This window comes from Varanus komodoensis, unplaced genomic scaffold, assembly GCF_004798865.1.
Source record: "Varanus komodoensis strain SLA01 unplaced genomic scaffold, ASM479886v1 scaffold12, whole genome shotgun sequence".
Lineage (NCBI taxonomy): Eukaryota > Metazoa > Chordata > Lepidosauria > Squamata > Varanidae > Varanus > Varanus komodoensis.
Window position 1 is genome coordinate 1351700 of NW_025335349.1, and position 25206 is coordinate 1376905.

Genomic DNA, 25206 nt, shown 5'->3' on the forward strand with positions numbered 1-25206 from the left:
CAGCAGTGCTTCTTGATTGCATCTCATATTACAAAATGAACAAAGAAATGCCTTGCTTAAAATGCACAAAGAAGTAGCATAACAAACACTTCCGTTATGTAATAAGCATAAAGCATATCTTGTAAACTTCTGTTTGACAACTGCAGTCCTATGGAGCATAGCAAAAATGGCACCAAGATCTATAGTCAGGCTAAAAAAAAATTAAATACAGTTTTATTGTGCAAAGTTTTGTTTTTTAAGAAAAGCTTTGCCAGACCATAGTCAGAAAACAGTTGCTTTACGATGTATTTTTAATTGTTTAAGGCAGGGGTCTCAAACTCGCAGCCCACGGGTCAATGGCCGGGACAGGTGGGGCACGGGGAAGGGGCCCTGCGGCCTCCAAAGCGCTGGCGGCACCCGGGCCGGCTTCCGAGAGCGACGCGGGATGAGCGGCCCACCCCCACCGCGGTGGTGGAATACTTGATGCGGCCCAGCCTCACCCAGACTCTACTTCCAGAGGCCCCCGGGTAAATTGAGTTTGAGACCCCTGGTTTAAGGTGTCCCTAGAGATTGGAAATGTCTAATTGAATTTTTGCATGAATTCATTAAGGGCAATGTAACTGCATGAAAATGTCTGATGTTAAATTAATGATGAACACAAAATCTTTAGTGTATGCATTTCTCAAAAGAAACCTGCAACCAGTGAAATATGAACCAGATACAATTGAAAGAACTTCACAAACATAGAAAATAACAAGTAGCCATGTACTATTAAAATTAAGACACTGTATATCCAGGGAAGACAACCTGTGGCCCCTCAGATGTTTTGGCTTATAACTCCCATCATTCCTCATAATTGGCTATTTTGGCTAGGGCTGATGGGAGTTGTAATCAAATCATCTGGAGGGCTACATCCATATGGCATATATGGGATTAATTAAAAGTATTTCACAGTGATTTAGACCTGATCACCAAGTACCAAAGGCCCAATTCTGCTTTTGACATTTTTTTTTAAATGCCAGTGGACTTCAAAGGGAAGTGTCACAGGGCAAAATTATAGGCTTCAATGCACTCTTTCCTGGAGATCAGAGCCCCAATCCAGCTGAAGTTTGCCATGATTCAGAGCAATGGGACTTAATTTTTTGTCATTTCAAAAGGGCAGTGATAACTAAGTTTAACTAGATCAGGGCTCAGAGGTTTAATCAGTCTGTAGGCCCCACATGTTTAGAGACTTAAACTGAATATGGAATATTTTACCATATTACTTTACACATCAGAGGTACTTTAATTCCTAGAAAATGGGATTATTGCCAGTCTTCTTCCTGAGACTTGAAAAATCATAAAAGGCAAGCACCAGGCTAGTCTGCCACTGTCACAGACCCAGATTAATAATTTGGTCCCTTTCTAAATGGATCTCTTCCTACAATTACACTGAAGCATAAAGAAGGGTCACAAATTCCAGGTGGTCCAGTTTGTCCAGGAATTCCAGGATTTCCACGGTCACCATCTTTCCCTGGTTCCCCACGTGCTCCTGGAGGTCCTTCTTTACTTACGCCAGGTGGGCCTTCAGGACCTTAACAACATATGGGATAATACATGGGGAATGTTTAGTATCCATACAACATTACAATGGAATGAAAATTTGTAGCCTGATCCACCCCACCAGGCTGGGTCTTTTAAATAATTAAAGCATTTTGATAGCCTCAATTTTAAGTCACCGGCATGAATCATGCGTGAACAGGGCCTAAGCCTTGTTTAGGAGCCTATGCCAGCAGCCAGGGATGTCACAAGGACACTCCTCACTTGACACTAGCAGTAACACAGCTGCACATTCCAGCCATCCTGGCTGAGATGCTTCTTGCTTCATTTTGGGGCAGCTTCCCTGGCACATCTGTGCTGTCACCAATTGAAAAGTCTCCCCCAGATTGAAAAACAGAAAGCGATAAGGAAAAATGAGTGACAGAGCACAGCAAGGCTGTCTATGACCAGATGGCTAGGCAAGGAGGAACATTGTGTGCCTTGGAATTTACTAGCCAATGTCATGTCAATGGACCTGCAGTTTAGAATGTGCCAGGAGGGACCCGAGGTTCAATTTGGATGCCAGGAAGTACTTCCTGACAGCTAGGACCCCAAGGGTATGGAATGGGTTTCCATGGGAAATGACTGAAGCCCCATTGGTGAGGGTGTTCAAGGATAGGCTAGGCATACACATGGTCGGAATGTCATGAGTGGAGCTGGCTGGAGCTGGGGGTCAGACTAGATGACCCAGGAGACCCCTTCTGACTCACTCTGTTTCCATGTTTCTATGTAACACACTAAAGCTGCAGGAAAGGGCTTAACCTCCAACTACTTGAAATTTTATCAGTGCTTGAGAAGATCTCGACGTAAAAGGGCCTCTTTCAATTGAAAGCTAACAACTACCATTCTTTGGGGCTCTTCCTAAGAGAAAGTAAGTCTTCTACCTTGGGGTACAAAGCCAAATTACAAGGAAAAACCATTGTTAGTTTTATGTGCCCTTCAACTGCAGCCCTGATCAGCCATGAGGCTTTAGAAGATAGAGCTACCAAACAAGAAAGCAGTATTGTATCTCCTCTGCATAAAGCGACCACTTTCACACTATAATCTTGATGACTGGATGATGTCGTGCCAAAAGAGTACCACTAAAACAGGAGCAGGGGACAAGATTCTTGATCCTGGGGATAAAATTTCCCCCGAGCCAATCTGGCAGCTGGTTTGCATCAGGGGGCAGCCCCCTGTCTGCCAGCAACATGAATCCTTCTCATCAGCGATTGGAGGTAACTTCAGGCATTCCAAGTAAAGAGGGAACAGCTCCTGAGGAAAAAAATCTCTGCAAGCTTGAGGGTCTCCACTCCTGTATTCTATGTAACCAAAGTATGAGGGATTCAGCTAAGGGATACATCTTCAGAAGATGTAGCTCCACAATAATAAAACACAAAAATTGGGCTTGCCAAACAATACCTGGAGGTCCTGGAGGACCCTGCATTCCAGGGACTCCAATTCCTTGGCTTCCTTTAGCTCCATTTTTTCCTGGTGTTCCTGCAAGGTACCAGAGACACGTACATCGTCAGTCAGTCATTCCCAAACTGTGCACGAAGGCAAACTAAGGTTCTGAAAAATGAATTCAAGACTCAGTTTCTGGCTGATGGAATTGTTTGGTCCTGCCTCCATCTAATCAATGAGTGATGTGTTGATGGTGGTGGTAATTCAGCTGTCTTTTTGCATCTGGTATGATATGGACATTGTGTAACTTCCAAAGCAGACATAAAGGCTCAAAAGAGGCTGTCTGCATAACCCTGCGGGTGTTGCCTCCTTTCAATCAGGAAACACCTTTAATTCAGGAAAAAAAAACAGGTCAGAAGCTTTCACAATTTGGAATAAATTCAACTAATGTGTAAGAATGGAAATGTAGAACTAGATAGCCTGCATGTAATGGTTAAAGATCCAGAGACCCACCTGAAAACTCCTTATTTGGCCATGAGTCACTGGATGCCTGGATTATCATTAATTCCCTGCCTCACAGGATTAATGACAGGATAAACTGGGGAAGGAAAACTCTGAGTTTCCTGGAGGAAGGTAGAGTTTTAAAGCAATACATAAATAAAATAATTATTGAAATGACAGAAGCTAGGAGGATGCTCAGTGAGTTGATTCAGCATGGAAACATGATTTCACATGCATTTAAGGTTGTGTATCATCAAATGAAATACCTGGAAAAAAAATAAACAAAAATTTGCACCAGACTGCATAGTTTAATTATCCTGTTTATGTTTTCAGACTACATAGTTTAGTTAAAGATGTGCTTAGAGTCATCTGGTAGTTTATGTATACATTGGAAGACCATGACAAGGAAGGCAAGTAGAGTATTTGAAAAGGTCTTCACTGGAATGTTGGAGAAGGAGGTTCACAAAATATCACTATTATTACATTGCATTTATATCACAGCTTTTTCCTTTTGTGAGGAATTCAAGGCAGCTTAAATAGTCCTCCTCTACTCCATTTTGTCCTCACAAAAGCAACCCTGTGAAGTAGGTTAGGCGGAGAGTCTGTGACTAGTCCAAAGTCAGCCAGTGAACTTCATGGCTGCATGGAGACTAGAACCTGGGTCTTCCAGGTACCCAGTTCAAGACTCAAATCATCATGCTACATTGGCTCTCTTTACTATGTAAACCTTTGAGGAAAGTGACTACTACTGGGTCTGTTTTGCCTTGAGAGGAGAGGAGAGGAGAGGTGATATGATAGCATTCAAGTACTTGAAAGTTTGTAACAACGAGGAAGGACAGGATCTCTTCTCAGTCATTGCAGAGTGTAGGACATGAAATAATGAACTCAGGTTGCAAGAAACCAGATTCAGGGTAGATATCAGGAATAATTTCCTGTTAGAACAGTACTACAATATAACCAATTACCTAGGGAGGTTGTGGACTCTCCCACACTAGAAGCATTCAGGATGTAGCTGGACAGCCCTCTGAGAGGGATGGTTTAACCTGGAGTCCTGCACTGAGCAGAAAGCAAGCCCAGACTGCAATGGCCCAAGGATGGTATCGCTGACATTCTTCCTGATTCAGTATCCAAGGAATATAATTCATGAGACTAAAGCATGAAATTATTAGGAATTGAAAATACTAACTACATGGAATAAATATTGCTCATGCTCTTCAAGTTATTGTGCTAATATAATCTTTCTGTTAACAATAAACAATTACATGCAGCCATTTTAGCACAATGATTATCTTATAGCACAGGGCTTTTAGTTTGGGGTTAGCACATTTTAAAAAATCTTTTTCCAGGCACCATTGCAGGGTGTGTGTGTGCGTGCATGTGTAAGTATTCCTTCACTGGGTTTGAAAACTATAGAAAAGTACCCAGTACTTTCAGTGCTGCTCAGAAACTTGTTAGTCAAATGTGTCTGATCTCAAGTCTGAACACAATTGAGATGTAGTCATGGCCATAATCCAGAAGTAGGCAAAGTGGTATTCATAGGCACCAGTGCACCCACAAAGACTTTTCTTGGTGCCCCATCTCTCTCACTTTAAAAAAAACAAAACACATTTTCTTTCCAGCTGCCAAGTTTGCTGTAAAAGAGATTTCTGTTGCTGCTAGCAGCTGTGAGTTCAAAGGAAGAATCGAATGTGTTGGGGCTCAACCCCCTACCTGCACTTTGAACACTTAGGAGGTCTTTTGAGAAGTTTTCTTGTCCTTTGCCATGCTTCCCATAGCAGTCATCAACTTAAAAGACCCCACCTACTCCCACCACTCTGCATCTACATGTCTAAACTTTGGTAGGGCTTCTGCCCTCAAAATGGGCAACGGTGCCTGAAAATTTCATTCAATTCTGCCATGAAATAAAAAGGGTATAGAAACTTTTCTAGACTTAGCAGATATATCTGTTCCAATTACACTACATAGTTAAGATCAGCTCTCTCCCCAAAATGTGTTTCCTTTGCTGACTTTCCATTTGTTCCACTATATAACCTCTAGGTGGTGCTGTGGGATACTGTGAAAATGCAATTACACTAGTGGGAACTTGAGTTTTGTTTCAAGATGTCAAAAACCCTACTTTTCCCCTCTGTAATAAAACCTACCAGCATTCCCCTTAAATCAGAAACTGAAGAGTAAAAACACTGTCTAAAGCACCTTTAAACAATTGTGAATGAGGAATGAGAGCACACAATAAAAGCCTCATGTAGAAAAGGTCTAGGTCATTATAAATAGTCTCACATTCTAGAGAGTCATAGTACAGAACCCCCCTGCCCCTAATTCATCTGCAATCTAGAAGGATCCATCTACTCAAAAATAGTTATTGTGCCTGCAGGTTTTTTTTCCAATCCTAGTCCACCCCTACCCTGGTTCAATTCGTGTTCAGAACAGCTGCCTACGCTTAAAAGAGAAGTGTGCTTTGTGAGATATCCATACGGTTACCTTTTGGCCCTCGTGATCCGTGACGTCCGGGGGGTCCTATCAAACCCGGGGCCCCATCATTCCCTTGCAAGCCAGGAAAACCTCGAGGACCTTGAGGGCCAACTGGGCCTGCTGGACCGGGAGGTCCTGGGGCAGCAGCATGAGATTGACAGTGATCACAGTGTTGTAGTCTTCCATTCCGAAGTATAGTAGGCAACTGGGCTAAGGAAAAAACAAACAAAAATGCTTAGTCCAAGAGGGCGCAAGTCACCACCAACAGAAATCCACTGAACTTCAGAGTTTATAAGATTGCTAAAAAGTGTTAACTCAGTTCAGCCATTTAAAGTTCCGGCTGAATCCTGGCTCACAATGTGTTCTTTATAAGCTGCTGTCCTAGTGGAACAAAATTCTCCGACACAGTGCCATTCAACATTTTGGTCCACAGCTCTTAGTATTCTTGATTGCTGGCTGGAGCTTCACCCTGCAGCACTGGGAGGTACCAGGTTGGGGAAGGCTGCCGTAGGCCAACAATAAGCTAAAACAGAAACGGATTTCAATTTGCTGGACTCACTTCTTAGCACATCTGCACAAACTTGCCGAATGAATTCTTCTGAAAAACTTCTTCCCTGAATGGAACACGGAGAAAAAGGATACATTTTTCATTTTAAAATTAAATTGGATGGCAAGAACAAAAAGATGTGTGTCGGTTGGCATACATACAGGTTTCCCATCTGACCCAGGAGTTCCTGGAGATCCCCTCTCTCCTTGCTCTCCCCTTGGTCCTGGTGGACCAATGAAGCCATTAACTCCAGGTTCTCCCTTTTGTCCATGGAGGCCACTCACGCCAGGATCTCCTTTTTCACCTTTCTGAAATCAGAGAAAACGACTGCCATGAGCAACAACTGAATTCACAAAAAGCATGTGGCAGTGTGGGAAGATCTGAGAGCAGAGATCCTACCTTACCCAAAGCCAGGATCAAGCCAGCAAAGTGGAAGGGAAGGTGGAGTTGCCTATTAGGTCTCTTTCTTAAGATACTACTTTCTTCCAGTTGATTTCAATAGGTGCAATTAATCTGTACGAGCTCCAGGGATGGTGAAGACCTGCTGCTGTTTCAGAAGTGTGTCTGGAGATCAGAAAAACTAAGAATCCTTCAGCCTGACTTGCTTCTGAGCATGCCTAAAGTGGATGGCAGGGTGATAACAGACAACAGGAAAAGGCAGAGTTGCTCAATTCCTACTTTACCTCTATCTTCTCCCACAAGAAAATCTACAACCAAGAAGAAGTACAAGCTGAAAGTGGTGGCCCAAGATTGACAGACAAATGGTCAAGGAATACCTAGATGGAATAAACACGTTCACATTTCCAGGGCCCAATGAACTCCATCCCAGAGTCATAAAACAGCTAGCGGAGAAAGTCTCAGAACCACTGGCTATTATCTTTGATAAATCTTGGAAAACAGGAGAAATGCCAGATGACTGGAGAAGGGCTAATGTTGTCCCTATTTAAAAAAAAAAGCGGGGGGAGATGAACCTGGGAACTACAGACCAGTTAGTCTGACATCAATCCCTGGAAAAATTCTGGAGAAAATTATTAAAAAATCTGTTTGCAAGCATCTTGAAGAAAATACAGTGATTAATAAAAGCCAACCAAAAATAAATCCTGTCAGAATAACTGAATCTCATTTTTTGACTGGGTAACCTCCCAAACAGACAGAGGGAACACCATGGACACAATCTACCTAGACTTTAGCAAAGCTTTTGACATAGTATCCCATGACATTCTGAGAAGCAAATTAGCAAAAAGTGGACTAGATGGAAAAACTGTTAGATGGATCCAAAATTGGCTGCTAAATCGGGCACAAAGAGTACTCATCAATGGCACCTTCTCAAACTGGATGGAGGTAATTAGTGGGGTGCTGCAGGGTTCAGTCCTGGGCCCAGTGCTCTTCAACATCTTTAATAATTTAGATGACTAGGTACAAGTAAAGATAATCAAATCTGCAGATGATATAGAACTGGGTGGAATAGTAAACACCCTAGAAGACAGAAAGAAGATCCAGGGTGATCTTGATAATCTTGAACACTGGGTTGAAAGCAACAGAATGAGATTCAATAGGGACAAGTGCTAAGTCCTCCATCTTGGAAAAAGAACCCAAATGGATTGATACAAGATGGGGAACACATGGCTCAACAAAAATGAAAAAGACTCTGGAATAATTGTGAACAATGGGCTAAATATGAGCCTACAAAGTGATGCAGCTACAAAAAGGGAAAATGCTATTCAATAATAGAAATATTAGTTCCAAATCATTAGAAATAGTAGTTCCCCTATACTCCTCAGTAGTCAGACCTCATGTGGAATACTGTGTCCAGTTCTGGACACCAAGATTTAAGAAAGATGCAGAAAAAGTAGAAAGGGTCCAGAGGAGGGCAACAAAAATGACCCAGGGTTTAGAAACACGGTCCTCTGAGCAGAAACTGAGACAATTGGACATGTTCAGCCTTAAGAAGAGAAGACTGAGGGGGACATATCTCCCTCTATATGTACCTCAAAGGCTTTCACAAAGAGGAAGGTAAAGATCTCACTGATACCAGATTGTAGGACATGGAATAATCAACTCAAGGTGCAACAACCCAGATTCAAGCTAGATATCAAGAAAAGCCTCCACGCTGTCAGAGCAATACGACAGTGGAACCAGCTGCCTAGAGAGGTGGTGGGTTCTCCCACACTAGAGACATTCAAGGTGAAACTGGACAGCCATGAGTGGGATGGTGCAAACTGGTGTCCTGCAACAGCAGGGGCTGGACCCGATGGTCTTCATGGCCCTTGCAATTTCACTATTCTATGCCTCCAGAACTTCCTACCCAAACCCACTTCAATGTTGCGAAGCACCAACTGGAGGTTTGTACAACTGGATGGCAATTTCAAGGTAAAATTTTCATAAGGGCAGAGTGATCTGAGAACATCTGGCATATTCTATGGTCCCTGGGAGGACATCCTAGAGACCACAGAAGCACAGCTTTAATGGGCTTATCAGAAAGTGTGTACATTATGCAGTAAGGTCACTTCACAAACCAAAAAGACAACAAAATGTTTTAGCAGCACATTTTGTTACCCAAATAGTATATTCTGTGCTAGTATATTCTGTGTATATTCTGTGCCTTTTTATGTTTCAAGCAACTGAGTAGGTGCCTCCTAAAAGAATCTGAACATTCTGGCTACTGGATAACGTGGAGTCAAATGTGCTTACGTTCACTGATTAAAGTGTGTTGAACCATGACTTACACTGATCTGGACACTTTTCTCATGTTAATTGCAATGGAATAAAGCATTTTCACCCTCTTTCTTTTGCTCTCTTTGAAGGAACAACAACAAAGCAAGATAGTGAAAGTAAGCATAAACACATAGTCATAGATAGTAATGCCACTCTTGCATCAGTGAATAGTCTTTCTCCTTTAAGCTATTTATTGGCTAGTGGAAAATCTTAGGAAGGTATTTTGAAATTACTGAAAATAAAATAGTATTCACTGTGAGCTCTGTGACTGAAAACTGCAACAACTTGCAGAATATGGCAAACAGTTAGCTGAAATAACTTTTCAAGGAGCATATTTTTACTCCTGAGCCAACAACATCCTGCTCATGACTTTGATGGCCAGCCATTACTGTTTGGTGGAAGCAAAATAAGCCAAGTTTGTTTGCTTTTTCAAATGAAACTTGTTACAGATACCAAAAGGGGGGCATTAAAACATATTCTATATTAAAATGTTGCAACAAGCAGCATTAAGGTAAAACCTGAAAATAAGAATATGGTGTTCTTCACAATATAAAATAATTTTAAAATTTATCACAAGCATTTGTTTAACAGAATATGCACACAACAAGGGTCTATAGGTTTGCATTCCTAGTCCACAGGGACACACACACTTGACCACAACCTCAGTGAAGCTGCTACCTCTCCAAAGGAACTGGGCATGTTTACCCTTGAAGAGAGAAGATGGGGTGGGGGGGGGTGGGGAGAGGAAAGCTTGCTTCAAGTACCTAAAGGACTATCACACAGAAGAGGGCAGTAATGTATTCTCTATCATCTATGGAAGTCATAAAATAAACAGAACTAACAAGAAGGCAGATTTCAGCTGAGTATCAGGAAAACTTCCTAACAGAACCGCCAGACAACAAACCCACTATCTAGAAAGGCAATGAGTCCCCCTTGTTCCACATACTCAAGCAGACCAGACAGCCATCAGTCAGGGACCGGATTGCTACACTGAGCAGGGTGACAAGGTTGGACTCTGGGGTCGAAATGTCCCCTTCCCACTCTAATTTGAACTTCTGTGAGCTAAAGCAGGCATTAATGTAATTATGTCTCAAATTGCTTTCGTTTTTTATTCTAGAAGGTGGAGAGGGCCCAATCCAGACTGGGCCACTAGTTTAGGGAAGATGTGGTGACTTTTAGAGATCCAGATTGAGGCCCTCCACCTAACTGGCCTAAAAATGGAAAAAAGACATCATTGCTAGATATGGATTAAAAGTAATTTTTGTTTTGGACTTGAGTAGTCATTGCATTGTGCTGAGAGTTTTGCTAAGGGAAGACAAACAAACAAATTATACATGATCAAGCATTGCTGTTGGCCATCTGGTTCACTGAAAACAAAGGGGATGTTGTACAAGCTGTGTGGACTAACAGTCAATTCCATCCTTGTAAGAACAAGCTGCATTTCTTTGCATTTGACTGTACTTTGATCCTGTGGATTTATTTCAAAGTTCACAATCCTTTTAAACAACTGCTTCATACAATAAAATATGAATATTTGACCTATTCTGTAACACTTGCTCTTAGCAGGTCAACACCAGAGGGGGGCATCCAACATTCAAGGGATGAAAGCAGCACGGGTGTTCCCATAAGCAGAAGCCTCATTTCATCAATGGAAGTCCTTTCAACTCACTGAGCAAAAGAATGCAATGTCACCCCGTAGTTGCTCTGTTCTGTCAGAGTTTATTGGGTCAGCCTAGACACTTATAAGAGTACACAAGCATTTGAATTTCATCTCTCCATCCTTACATTATAGAACCAAACAAATACCCAGCCTATTAATTTTATCACAAATGCCTGGGAATTGAAATGTACCACCATTTGAGAAGATCAACGTATTCTTGCTCATATGACTGGCCTCTGCCATTGTAGCTGGGAATTCTAAATGCTTTGTAAACCATCTCCAACTTCCTGGACTGTCACCTAAGGCACAGACCGCCTTAGAGAAGACTGAGGAACTCCAGGAAACTTGTACTTCATCTGCTGTGAAATTGCTCCAGTTTATTCATTCATCTGTGCTGCATTAGTTGCCTCTTAAGAAAGGCAAAGAAGAATTACATTTGAGTGGGAAGTGTATGTTAAAGTATGCTGGAATTAATCTCTAAAACAAAATTATATTGCGATACGTCACAAATTTCTGTGGGCAGACCTGAAGAGCCATCCTAACGCATACCATAGTCTGGTTGAGGGGGAATAACATAAGGAAGAAGGTCTCCTTGTTGGTGGCATGGGCTGTGAAGCTACACAAGCACAGGACTGTGTTGCCACTGCTGGGAGGCCCCAAAATGTGACATTCTGGAAATAGCCCCTTGCTCCCCTAGGAAACGGCCGCATTGGGCCCCTCACCTTCACCAGCCTTGAGCCATCTGAAGAAATTTCTCTCCCATATTTGCACCAGGAAATAAAAATAAACCAGTGCTCTCCACCTCCTTCCCTGGCCAGTGGGTGGCTGCAAGACTTTGGGCATGATGAATCTCCTGCCACAATACTCCAAACCCCAGCCTCCAATTTCCTATTATTTTCCCTTTTATTGTGCTATTTTATTTGCATTATTTTGTTATTCTTCGTTACTATTTGATTTCCACATTTAACTACCTAATTTACTAACTGTATGATCATCCATTATATATTACCTTATAAAAGATATAATGATTATATTCCTGTTTAGGGCTGATTTGCTTATATCTATTGTTTTCATCATGTTTTCAGTAATTTTCTATACAATAATTAATTTCATGAAACAAAGACAATAATTGTATAAAATCAGAAGTATATCTGAGTTGCTTCCCATCCATCTTTTGATCTGAAATGGTCTTCCAGAACATTTATACTCACAAAGCAAGGGAATGGAAAATTATCTTTGACAACCATTCACATCGGCTTAAATACAATATAGTGCAAGCAGATGTCCACTCATGCAACAGAACTTCCCCATACTTTCCTTCCTGCTGTGGTCCCTCAGCCCTCCCAAGCAAATTAGGGGGGCATACAGGGAGAAGGACCAATCCAATCTACCAATGGTTTCCATTCTACCACCAGATGGCTGCAACCTACAATCTCAACTTCTTTCCAAAGCATATTACTGAAAATTAGGGGTTGTGATCTAACAGCCTACTCATTATTATGTATTAAAAGCATATACCCATGAGTTCTTAAGACAAATAACATACATTCAGGCCAGCAGAAAAATCACTAGCACAAGCCAGTACAAAAGACATGCTAAGATTATGCAGGTGAAAAAGAAAGGGACAATAATTTTCAGGGAGTATAAAAATAACTGCACATACATACCTGCCCTTCAGCTCCATTTAATCCCATAGCTCCCTTTTGAAATCAAAATTATAGAACACATTATGAGTTATTGTGAAGATGTATCTTTTTCTATTCACAAAAGGTAAAACTATAAAAAGTAAAAAATGTTTGTTAAAATATTGTATCATACAAACAGGTCCAGGGTTATCAAGCATCTAGATATTTAGAAGAGCTATTGATGATGATTTATTAGACCATGACTGGTGTTTTGTTGTTGTTTTTGTTTGGGGTGGGGCATGGCCCTGAAAAATTAACTCTGCAATTTTAAGAAGAGAAAGATAGTACCAGTTCAGAAATAAGCACCCAGGACTGGATACTGTGAGTGAACTCCTGCTGCAGGATGTTGGGAGACACTATTTTCCTTACAACTGCCTTCCCTAAAAAGGTGCCCTGGAGTACAGAGAGACCCCCAGAAAAGTGTGGAAGGAGGCACAGGAAGCTGCAGGTCAGCAAAAATGGCTTCCTCCCCTTCCACTCGATCTCCATCTCTTCTGCAGGTACTGCAGTCTTGCTAGCAGTCTGTGTACCCTCTCTTTCAGGCTATTGTCTATTACAGGAGAAGCATTTTTAAGGATATAGTCAGCTACATTAATTCAACATTAGAGGAGCTGCTGCATATCAAATTTGCTTGAAGAGGCATCTAGACAAGATTATGAGCATGCAGATTTTATACACATTTTATTGCATTAAAATATTTAAATGGTTCATATACAGTAACTATTTAAGTATGTCCATGTGCCCTCTGAAAAAGCAACAAAGGCTCAAATTTTAAACAAAACAATTTATTGTACCTTTTGGCCTGGAGCACCTGTTCTCCCACTTTCTCCCTTCTGACCCTTAAAAAAAGAAGAAATAGAGCCCATTTTACAATAAATATTTCATTATATGAAAAACCCTATTTGGTTGGATACAGATTTAGTTATAAACATTGAAGCCTCACTGAAATGGGTCACTTTTAACTTAGTCTAAGTATCTTAAGATGCACAGATTTGCATTAATTTATTTATTAAAAGGAGTTACACCCTATTTTTCCAAGTTATAATGTTCACAGTGATGTATAATTTGAGAAGTCATAAAATCATATGAAACATCATCTGTTTATAATTTGTCAAACTCCAAGCAAATAAGGAAAGTCCCAAAATTAAAATCAGCTTGCTTATAAGGAGTACTTAAGCGAAGAGCACAGCAGCAGATTTTTAATGCCATGAAAACAGAAAGCAGGTGTACACAAATTGTCACTGCAGCAAAAGCCTCTCTCTTGCTGCTATCAAGCTCAACCATTAATGGTGGAAGGACCAAGAAAGGGACCTAAGATTCCCATCAAGAAGACAAGCAGGGTCATCCAGGAGAAGCAGTCCCTCAGAGCCAAGAACAGATGTGGGGAAACCAATAAGGGTTCAATATACTTCTTAATAATTGGGATGGTGAATTGGTTTAGTAATTGGTTTAAGTCTATATCCAGAAATATGAATAGGTTATTAGGATGTGTTTGTGTTGTTACCGCCATAAGAATTTATTTTATTTTTTTCCAGAGAGAAATGACTAGCCTATTTTTAGGTCTTACTTTGGATTAGGCTGTGGGCAACATATATCCAGACTCATTCATGTGCCATGGCTGTTCCATGATGGTTGTGAAGCCATTATGGGCTTTGTATGGCCACTGGGCTACCCAATCTCTGGTGTATTTGTTAAGACCAATTATTACAGAAGTTAAAATACTGATATATAAAGAGTACCCTTAACATTTAACATATATTCCTGAGTATTTTAAATATTGAAAAGGTAACATACCTGGATGCCTTTTGCACCCTGATTTCCTTTCTCTCCCTGAAAGTAAAAAAGCATCATCTTTCATTAAAATATCATTTACAATTATTCTAGTTTACAATCTATATATAAATAGAAGTGAAATAAATGACTAAAGACAGACATTAGAACAACATATCTGCAACTTTCTATACTTTAAAAAGCCCTATCGCTTAGAGCTGGAGAAGTCTTTCCACACAGAAAAAAAAGGTGTTTTTATGACAGTGTAAATTCCTTGTGTGAGAAAAGATAACTTAAATTCATTTCTGTGGTTCCATTTGTGCAAAACAATATGCAACCACTTGCACAAACTCTTTCACAGTGTCTCAAGATGTGTGCTAGGACAAGGCACCGGGCATTCTCTCACACATCTCACAATGTCTTCTGCACAAAAATTTGTGATGCCACACCAAAGCCAGTATTTTCTTCCATTCTCAGATTTTTGGATCGAGCCCTATTTATTTAAAATATGTATAACCTGCTTTTTGGTCAAAGATTCTTGAGGAAGGTAGCCTCATAAGAAATCATCAACATCCAACATAGCATAACTGTCCTTACATTCTCACTGCTACTCTTGGTAAGACCAACATTATCAAAAGACAATGATCAAAAGACTACAAAATATAAAAGCCATTCCTAGAAATCACTTACTGTGAACTGCAAATATTACTTTACAAGATCCTGTCCTGCTTCCATAATAGACAGTAGAAGTCTCACTAATCTAAAATGTCCATGGATGTATGATTTTCCTGTACAATCTTGGACAATTAGTTCTCCATCTATTCTTCTCTTTGAAATCACATAGTGACTAATTGTGGCTCTCTTTTCTCTTGTTCCACCTAATGCCCTTATTGCCATAACTTTTTTTTACATTTATGCATACCCGAATTACATTTCCAACAAGTATTAAAAGACAAGAACTAAATAACATTGAGTCTAAAATGTGATTTGAATTAAGAACCCACTATGTGCTTTTTATGATGCTGAAAATTCCCAAAATGAACACACTGAGATCTTTTTCTCACATGTTTCAAGTTTTCAATTGTTGTTTTTCTAACTGAAAACAATGAAAAACATGCAATTCTAAATCATAAAATGCTTTCCATACTGGCTGTAATAACCTCCAAGTTCCCCCACACCACCACTGCCTCACACATACAGACACGCGCACTCAGTAAAAATTGACTGGTTTGATAAAGAAAGCATCACCCATTCAAATAACTCTCAAGACTGGGGGTGAGATGTCTTTAAGTATCTTCCCAATGCAGTATTTTGTTCAGACTTATGAAATGGCAGCAGACATACCTTCAACCCCTGTGTGCCAGGTATCCCGGGATAGCCTGGTTCACCCGATGCACCTGGTCTCCCTTGTTCTCCCTGAATAAACAACAGCTCCATAAATCTGAGATTATACAATATATGATTAAAGTCTATGCTTTGTTTTTGTCATACTTAAACTGAAATCCTATACAAAGTTAACCAAGTAGAAACGCATAGACTGACTTGTAAATGTAGTCAGCCTAATGAAAAATCATCCTCGCGCTTACTTCTCTTTTCAGTGCTTTTCTTACTACACTGAAAATGTTCATTTATCATTATGGATACTGAAATACTTTACCCAAAGCTACAGATCACAGATTACATGTAGCTAAATCACTGGGTTATACCCAGTGTTACACTCAGGAAAATTGCAGGAGTTGGCATTGTTCTGCTAGAGGTTGCACAACCATTATCAGAACCAGCACAACTAATAAAGTCATATTGAATTGTGCAACATCGTGATTATTTGTGAAATAGCACTGTGTTGTACAATGGCTTGCACAGAGGCTTGTGCAACGGCTTGTGGAAGTGGAATTGAAGTACCGGATTTCACAATGCACTAGGTTAACTGCAGGCATTCTGCAAGTTATAGATGCTTTGTGCTACTGGATGCAAGCTACTTCTTCCAAAACTGGATTTAAACAAACAAACAAATAAAATGAAGGATGGGAAATTTGTGTTTCTCCAGATGTTTCTGAACTGCAACTCCCATCAGCCCTTGCCAGCATAGATAATAGTGAGGGAATATGAGAGCTGAAGTCCAGAAACAGCCCATCCCTGTTTTAAATTACTCTACAATTTTGCTCAAGAATAAAATCTATTTAAATTCCCAAATGTTAAAAGTGCTCAACCAAAGAATTTTCAATTCAAGCTAATAGAGAGGAGGGAAGGACGCGCTCCAACGAGTGAAGCTCAGGGAACCAAGGTTCAATTTAGATGCCAGGAAGTACTTCCTGACAGTTAGGACCCCGAGGTATGGAATGGGCTTCCACAGGAGGTGGTGGAGGCCCCATCGGTGAGGGTGTTCAAGGATAGGCTAGACATGCACATGGTGGGCACGTCGTGAGTGGAGTCAGCTGGAGCCGGGGGCCAGACTAGATGGCCCAGGAGGCCCCTTCCGACTCTCTATGTTTCTATGTGTAAAAGAAGCTGTACAGTTGACAAGTCCTTCTGTGCATGACGCCCCCACTGGACTTCTTAAGTTTTAAGCAGAGGTGCAGAACTTTTTCAGCCTCAGGGCTGCATTACATTCTGGAGAAGCCTTCAGGGCCATGTTCCAGTGGTATGAAGGACTGATGATAAAAGGGTAGGGCTGAATGACTGGCATAGTGTAGCTTAAAGTTCTTACCTACTGCCAGGAATTAAGACTTGGGAGGGGCATGTCAAACTTTTAGAAAGGGGACACCAGAAAAAGCCAGGTGTCTTTGAAAGAAAAGGTGGGGCCAAGGGAAGGGAGCCGTAAAGGGCCAGATTCACCCCCAGACCTGTGGTTCTACCCCCCTGGTTTTAAGGGCCCAGAATGGCATTTCACTGATATGAAACAGATTTGTGTCACTTGGTAAAGTTACATATTATGAGGCACCATGGGACTCCCAGGCTTGCAACTGCTTCCTAAATATAAGGGAAAGGGTATTTGTAAGGAAACACTGGTGAGCAAAGGGTTAAGCACCCCCTTGCTTTGGATTCCCCCCTACCTATCCATCATCCGCATCCTTATTTATGTTACCTTGGTAGAAACTGGTTTGGAAGCAGACAGTTCTGTCCATTACTTCTAGTCCACAGACAAATGTTTTCTTTAATACCTATCCATGTTAAATAACCAAAGTGTTTACATGTGAGGGCACAACAGCTCAGTTCAGTTTTTGATAGGACACCATGGTATCAGGCTTCAAGAACAAACTGTGTGATGCCCCATGCTCGCATGTTTAAATCTCCTTCTCTTTCCAGGAGAAGCCATTTTCAACTACATGTCCACACTAAGGAAATGGTGGTTTGTTAACCTTATTCTTTGAAAACCTACAATTATGTGAAAACTAGGTTTGAATCTGGTTTGTTACGAATGACCACAGTTTAAATGAAGTACTGTACATCTGCACATCATGGGGAACTGTAGAGACTTTAAAACCAAGCAGAGGTAACCTTAATGTAGATGCAATGATGGACTATGCTTGAGACAGAGAGATTTTACATGCAAAAAGGAGAGGGATCATGTTTACATTGGGACTTTCACCTATAATATCACACACTCATAGGACTATTATCATGAATGAAACTTACATATAAGCAGGGAGCCTATGTCTTAATGTCTTTAGAAGGGTGTTGGTTAACAAACTCTAACAGGCTTATATTCTGATTTCCAATAGGGCTCTTAGTTTTTCTAGCAACCACATCTTTTAGCTTCTGTAAGGAGTAAGGGTATATTGATGCACTGGGCATAAAGCAACCACACAACCTTTATGTGAACTGATCAGCTGGATTATCATGCCTAGAGATATCATTAGAAACTGAAACTTAGCCACATTTACCTTGACACCTGGCAATCCTGATTTTCCTTGCAGTCCTTGTTCACCCTTGCTGCCCTGTGAATATAACAATTATAACTGCTTAACAGAGCAACATAAAACAGGACTTCAATAAAATATCTTTCAAACTATGTTTGGGGCTAGCAAGGTGCTCAACGTTTTGTGAATTCTGAATGTTAAGAATCTCTGTTTACACATCATATAACACTGAACAGCTGTATAATTCATTTTATTGTGGTTCTAGAACTAGTCCCCCTCACAAATTTCCCAATAGCAACAAATATAATAGAATGTTGGGAACTGAGTATAAATAGTGTGAATTGAGGGTAGAACCTTTTAATTCTATCTGTGTTTTGCAGATTCTCTGGTGGCTTTCATTCCATCATCCACTCATCTTTTGAATCTGATTTTTCCTTCCATCCTTCCTTCCTTCTTTCTTTTTAGGGATTTGAGCATTTCATTCTACTTGTGCTAAGGTTCATTAGCACAAGTACAGATTTGTGCAATTCCTCTCCTCTTTTTTAACTGGTCCAAATATCAGAAGAATCTGCATGGCTCAAAAGAAGGTGGTCCACCGAGGAATCTGCAGGTCAGATTTATAGAAGTCCAAATCCATTTGAATCTGCTGGAGATTTCTCAGAAGCTCTAGTATAAATTAGTGGGCAAGAAAGAATAAGTGATTATGTGAGGCAGTGAAGTAAAAATGCTCACGCTCTGGTCTGTAACTTTAGACCTTTCACACCTTAATTACACTGAAAGGGTCCATGTAAGGCAGCAGATTTATACCACTGATCATACTGTCAAGGTTGTTGTTCATGCACGGACATCTGGATAACAGAGTAGCCTGTGCACGGAGCCTCCGTGTGTGTAATCTTCCATGGAAGGCATGAAGTTTCCCCATGATTCATCTCAACAAGTAAGTATCAGGAAGCAGAACTGGGGGTTCACATGATCAAAGAGGCAGGGCCAGGAGCATAGTTCTCACTATCCCTTTCAATATATTAACAGAACTTTTGTTTCAGTCATTGGTAATAACAAAATCACCTCAGAAGTTCGTAAATCTTACATGAATTAAGGAGACCGCAAGATATCTAGAATAGGTCCAAAGAACATGCTACACCATCTATAGGTTCTAATAAGTGTTAATTTTCTCTCCGTTTCTCAACAATGCAGTATGGAAACATTAACATTACAAGGCACCAAACAGCATTTTTGCATAGGTTGGAACACAAAATGTACCTTAGACCCAGGTCCTCCAGGTAAACCTGATGTTCCCTCAGGTCCAGGCAGGCCCTAAGATGCCAAAATCAAGGTCACATGTAAACAACCAGGGGAAAAAACACTTCCCAGTCAAGCACTAACATATAAATCTAGTTATGACAAATAAGAGAGACACAACTCTAAGACCTTCATCTTGATATAGGGAGAAGGGATGGCAGCTGGGAGCAAGACTATAAATAGTAGCCATAACATTAGCAGTACAGTGTATCTGATGCTTCATATGTGTTGGATTTAATCCCACAATTAAGTGAGTATTATGATAAACACATCAGTTAAAAAATTTAAACCCATCTTGTGATAATAGAAAATTGTCTCCTTTCCTATTGACATCTAAAAAGTTAATCTCTTCTTTTGGGTTATGAAAGAAGACCTGTCAGAATGTTTACTTTTGCTCACAGGGCCATCAGATGACTGGTTCACTTACCTAGACCTGCCTTCATTTTAGGCTAGTATTTCACAGGATTTCTTTCCAATATTTCTGATTGACTGGTCAGGACCACAAATACGCAAACTATCTGTAGTTGTTGCATTAAATCCCCAACAAGTATTATATATCAAGAAATAAACAGTATGAAGTCCAAAATGCTATTTAAACTATGGTATCACATCCACCTTTTATGACGCTTAGTTTCCCAAATTATCAACTACAAAGATTGTTTCTCTCACAGGTTTTATGTTTTAAACTGCCACTGAAACATTAGAAAGCCTACAAATCTAAATTATGGAATGTTTTTGAAACTAGCCTGCGTAGTATTTGGAAGCTTCACATATGAAGACTAGAAATGATGAAGCAACTATTTAATAGCTAAGGTAATGTAACTTGAGCAAAAACAAATTATTTAGCAATATATAATTACAGGATAATATGCCATCACTACTTCCTTCTCCAAAGCTGGCCAATAAATCAATAAATGACTGAACTTGGCAATCATACTTAGTATAATTGTTATTTAACAATGACTTATTACACATTTCCCTGAATGTATTTTATAGAAACTGTCAACAGGACTTCTGCCTGTTGTGAAACACACTGTGTATGACTAACATCAGAAAAACCCCACTCTACATTTGGTTGATTTCCCTTTCTTCTATTCAAAACATTCAAATATTCCACATGTTGAACACTCCATCTTATCATGGAAGAGCAGACAGAAAAAAAACTGGTCATGAATTAAGACCTCTGGAAAACTAATTTTACTAAATTATTAGGTCTAAAATAGCCATCACCACTTAAGATGTTAGAAAAATAGAAAGTGCATTAGATGGCAGACCTAAAGCTGCAGCAAAGCCATTTCAAAGGTAATAGCAACCAGTAAAATAAGATAAACTGATATAAAACTTGTGGGAAACATAAAACCTACAGACCATGCCTACAGCCTAAGGCTCTTTACCACAGAAAACTGTCCCCCTTTGTCTCTAGAAAAACGATCCATGTGTCAGCTGCCACAGAGTGTCCAAAGTGATATAGAAAGCATTGGCAGGATGGATTGACTTGAAGGTTTTGTGTTGCTTATTCCTGCTTTATGCATTTTTGGTAAAACAATACTTCAGCTTTAAAGCTACTGCTCAGAAAGCTGTCTGATTTATTTTGGTGAAACCATGTTTTTCATTCTGACCCAAAATGCCATGCCTGCTGTACACATGGAGGTGCTACACCTGTAGGCTTGCTTATTGACTTGGTGTGCATTTAATGCTAGCAACCTAAGCTTGACTGGGATATTGGGAGCAGGCAGCAAGCTTGCTTGCTACTTTCCATCCTCCAGGAATTCCCTCTCCCTCAATAGTGATAACCATAGTGTGGTTCCGTCTGCATGAGTAATAACCATGCCTAGTTTCGAAACCAACAAAATATAAGCTGCTTTCACTCATGTTTAAAGCTAGCAGGAGCATAAATATAAATGATTCACTCCGCTAACATTAACCAGGGAAAGGATGGAACAATTTGCAAGCTCATGCCTTGCTTCCAATCTCCACCTGCTAATACTAGCTACAAGACCACATGGCTGTACCAGGCCACTGTCTCCATTGCTAATGACAACAGCTTTGAAGCTCATAGCTGAGACTGAGCCACTGCACTACATTAGCTCAGATCACTCCCAAAAGGATCCTGGTCTAGGCTAACAGTCTCATCAATAATCTACACAGAATCCATAACTCAAGAGCTGTAAAGCAAACTGAAACATCAGCCTAAAAAGGAAGCATCCTCCAAAACCATTCCCACAAAAAAGGGATAAAAATATAGAAACATCACTTGCCATCAAGTTTGAACTATGCTTTGAGGCCTACCATCTGTTGAAGATTAATACCATCCACTTTGGAAAAAGAATAGTTTGTGGAAGTTATTAACAGATCAGAACAGAGGCGCCTCTTAGTTATAAAAAGTTTAATATGATGGAAATAATAATCATATCCAAGTTCCCTAAAAAGTAGGTGACATGTGTCCTGTTGAGAACTCACACGCAACTCTTTCAAAGGATTTTGGGGATAAGAAATAGCTTTCCTTTTCTAGGAAAGTTTTCCAGTTCAGTTTACATGCAGTACAAAGTGTACAATGGATTTTACCTAACATTTAAAGTATTGTCTTTTTCTTTTCTATTTTTACAAGCTCAGTATTTATGTATTCTCTGACAAATGGCAGGGTTGGAGAACTTGGTTGGCTGCAAAGTCCACAGGGTAGATTTTCCCCATTTGCTTTTGTCTTTAAAATTCCAAGGTATCCTCATGCCTACAAAAAACATTAGGTAATTAAACATTTACAAGAACATAGACATACAGGTATCCCTGATGATCCTTTTGTTCCTTCTTTTCCTGGTGGTCCAGCTTCACCCTAAAATTTAAAAACGTATTTTCAAATATACTGAATAATTGCAACAAAACTAATTCAAGGATTACTTTTAATAGGAACAGTTTCAAAGGACTAGGAGTAAACTAATTAAGAAGCAAGAATCTGAAAATATATTCTTGATATATCAGTTAAAGGGCAGACCAGCTTCTGAATTCATCTCATAGCCCTTACTGAAGGCCTCTTTCTGCACCTCAGAGAAGCCAGAAAAGTAGCACAGGGAATGAATAATGCGTTTTTACCCATATGACCCCTGGAACTACTCATGGGCAAGATGTATGTTATCACTTGTTACAAGAAATGCAGAGAGCAGTGAGGGAGGAAAAACTCTGCCTTCCACATGTCTTTGTAATGTATGGAATGGCTCCAAGACAATTTTAGCTAATAAATAAAGCTAACAAAGCTAATCTGCTGAACCAGGCATCCGTATATGGAAGCTGTTGTGGAGAGCAGCGGAGCCCCTTCGCAGCTCAAAGCCACAATTTAACTACGACTCAAATAAATACATAGCAATTAATTTACCACAAAATACTGGGGGGAGGGGGAGGTTACTGAAAAATGTGAGCATCCATCTTCTAATCATACATCCTTATAAGTACCTTGTCTCCTTTTATTCCTTGAACTCCAGGGATCCCAGGAATTCCCTTGAAAAGAGAGGAAACACATTTAAGCTTAAATAAACACCACTATGTCACCCTGTGAGCAACTTGGCTGAGTGGGGCTTGGACTATCTTTGGGTTATCTCCATTTCTAGACCCAGCATTATAAGCAATGTACAACACTAGCTCTCAGAAGAAGAAAAACCATGCTAAATCAGACCAATAGCCTATCTATTCCAGCATTTTGCTCACACAGTGCCAACCAGCTTCTTGTGGGAAGTTCATCAAGGCACATGAGTGCAACAGGGACCCAGAGAACCCCAACTGTCCGGAGAGCCCCTGGGCTATGGACCAGTATATAAATGTAAGAAATAATAAATAATGGGATCTTCTCATGTTCCTTAGCAACTGCTATACACAGGAATACTTCCTCTGATACTGGTGGCAACATGTAGCCATTATGCTCTATGAATTTGTCCAATCCACTTTTAAAGCTCTCCAAGATGGTGGTCATCTTGTGGTTGCAAATTTTGGAATTTAACAGTGCTCACTCTTTGCCATGAAATACTTTTATCTGTTCTGGATTGCTCACCATTCAGCTTCACAGGATAACCCTGGATTCAAAGGGAAGGAAAATGTATCCCCATTCGCCTTCTTCACACCATGGATCATTAGTATCATCAGCAAACTTGGCCACTTCACTGCTCACTCCTAATTCCAGATCACTGCTGAACAAGTTAAAAAGCACTAGTCCAAAAGCAAATCTTTGTGGGACCCCACACTTTACATTCTTTCGTTCCATGAAATGACCATTTATTTCTACTTTCTCTTCTTTAACCAATTACCAATCTATAAAAGGACCTTCCTCTTATTCCATGACTGCTGGATATGTGAAACTCAAATGTGAAATTGCTGATTTTTTTTTAAGTTATGTTTTCTTGTGTGTCTCGAACAAAACCTAAAGAGCAATTGTGAGAAGAGAAAAATGTTATACTTTCTTACACAAGATTTAAGTTGAATTGCTCATATTCTAATGACAATATGTATCAAGTCCCAAAGCTCAGCCTCTGTACCAGAAGACTGAAGCGTGGCCAATGCAACCCTTTTAAAAGGGATTCAGGGAAATCTGGGAAATTGCAGGCTACTTAGCTTAATATCTGATCTAGGCAAATTGGCTGAAAATATTATTTAAAATAAAATTACTAAGTATACAAAAGGACAAGTTCTGCTAATAAAAGAATCAACATGGCTTCTGCAAAGGTACATTATGTCTCACTAACCTTTCAAAGTTCTTTGAGAGTGTCAATAAACATGTGGACAGGGATGATCCAGTAGACATTATTTACTTGGACTTCCAAAAGGCTTTTGCAAAGTCCCTCATCAAGAACTCCTGAGCAAACTTATCATGGAATAAGAGGAGATGTCCTCTTATCGATCAGTAACTGGTTAAAGAACAGAAAGCAGAGAGCAGGAATAAATGGTAAATTCTCCCAAGAGAGAGATGTAAACAGTGAGGTTCGATAGGGTTCTGTATTAGGACCAATTATTTTCCACTTATTCATAAATGATCTAGAATTAAGAGGAAAGAGTGAAATGGCCAAGTTTGCTGATGACACCAAACTATTTAAGGTGGTTAAAACCGCAAGGGATTGTGAAAAACTGCAAAGTGATCTCTCCAAACTGAAAGGATGGGTGTTACAATGGCAAATACGGAGAAACAGAAGCAAGTACAATGAGGCACACGGGGACTAAAACTTCCAACTTCTACTATGTGGTGCTACTTTTCCTGAACTGTGGTATATATTCCTGCTGATATTCTATTATTTTCTATTATTTTTATCCAAGCCTTTGAGAGATTTAACCCCCTTGACTGCTCCTTTTCAGCTCCCACTTTAACGGATCCATCATTTTGGAGATTTTTTTTTATTTAGCATTAAACATAACTTGCTCAGAAATTTTCTGCCTCAATATAAATTAAATTCGATACACCAGTGGCATTATTTCCAGCTGATTCAATGACATCATATTCTGCCCTAGGTTGTGAGCAGCAAAACTAAATTCAGGGTTGCCTTCCTATTCGTAAGTCCCATGATCGACTCTTCTAAGGGACAACTGTTAAGGATTTCAGAGATTAAAGTCTTTGTCTTGTCCACAACATGTAATGCCTTTGTGTGTATGTGTGTGTCCAATCTTTTTAGTCCTTCCCTACCATTCTGAAGCACATTGGGTACAGATGTCATGACAACTGACCTTGGAAGTTATGCAGGGTTGGGACTGTAACCCCACCCCACACACGCACTGTACCAGACAGATCAT

The 25206-nt window shown here is 40.1% G+C and overlaps 1 protein-coding gene across 5 annotated transcripts in view; it reads right to left on the bottom strand.

The window, feature by feature from the left end:
• Positions 1-414: 414 nt before the first annotated feature.
• COL21A1 (collagen type XXI alpha 1 chain) overlaps positions 415-25206 on the bottom strand; it is a 97838-nt gene continuing 73046 nt past the window's right edge. For all 5 annotated transcript variants that reach the window (XM_044421539.1, XM_044421541.1, XM_044421540.1 and 2 more), the window contains 13 exons: positions 22891-22935; positions 22223-22276; positions 19408-19461; positions 18172-18225; positions 15632-15703; positions 14312-14347; positions 13312-13356; positions 12500-12532; positions 6619-6765; positions 6470-6524; positions 5920-6120; positions 2959-3036; positions 415-1552 (listed from right to left, as the gene is read on the bottom strand). In XM_044421539.1, the coding sequence (XP_044277474.1) occupies positions 1365-1552; positions 2959-3036; positions 5920-6120; positions 6470-6524; positions 6619-6765; positions 12500-12532; positions 13312-13356; positions 14312-14347; positions 15632-15703; positions 18172-18225; positions 19408-19461; positions 22223-22276; positions 22891-22935 (1062 nt within the window). In that variant the 3' untranslated portion in view covers positions 415-1364. The remainder of the gene's footprint in view (positions 1553-2958; positions 3037-5919; positions 6121-6469; positions 6525-6618; positions 6766-12499; positions 12533-13311; positions 13357-14311; positions 14348-15631; positions 15704-18171; positions 18226-19407; positions 19462-22222; positions 22277-22890; positions 22936-25206) is intronic.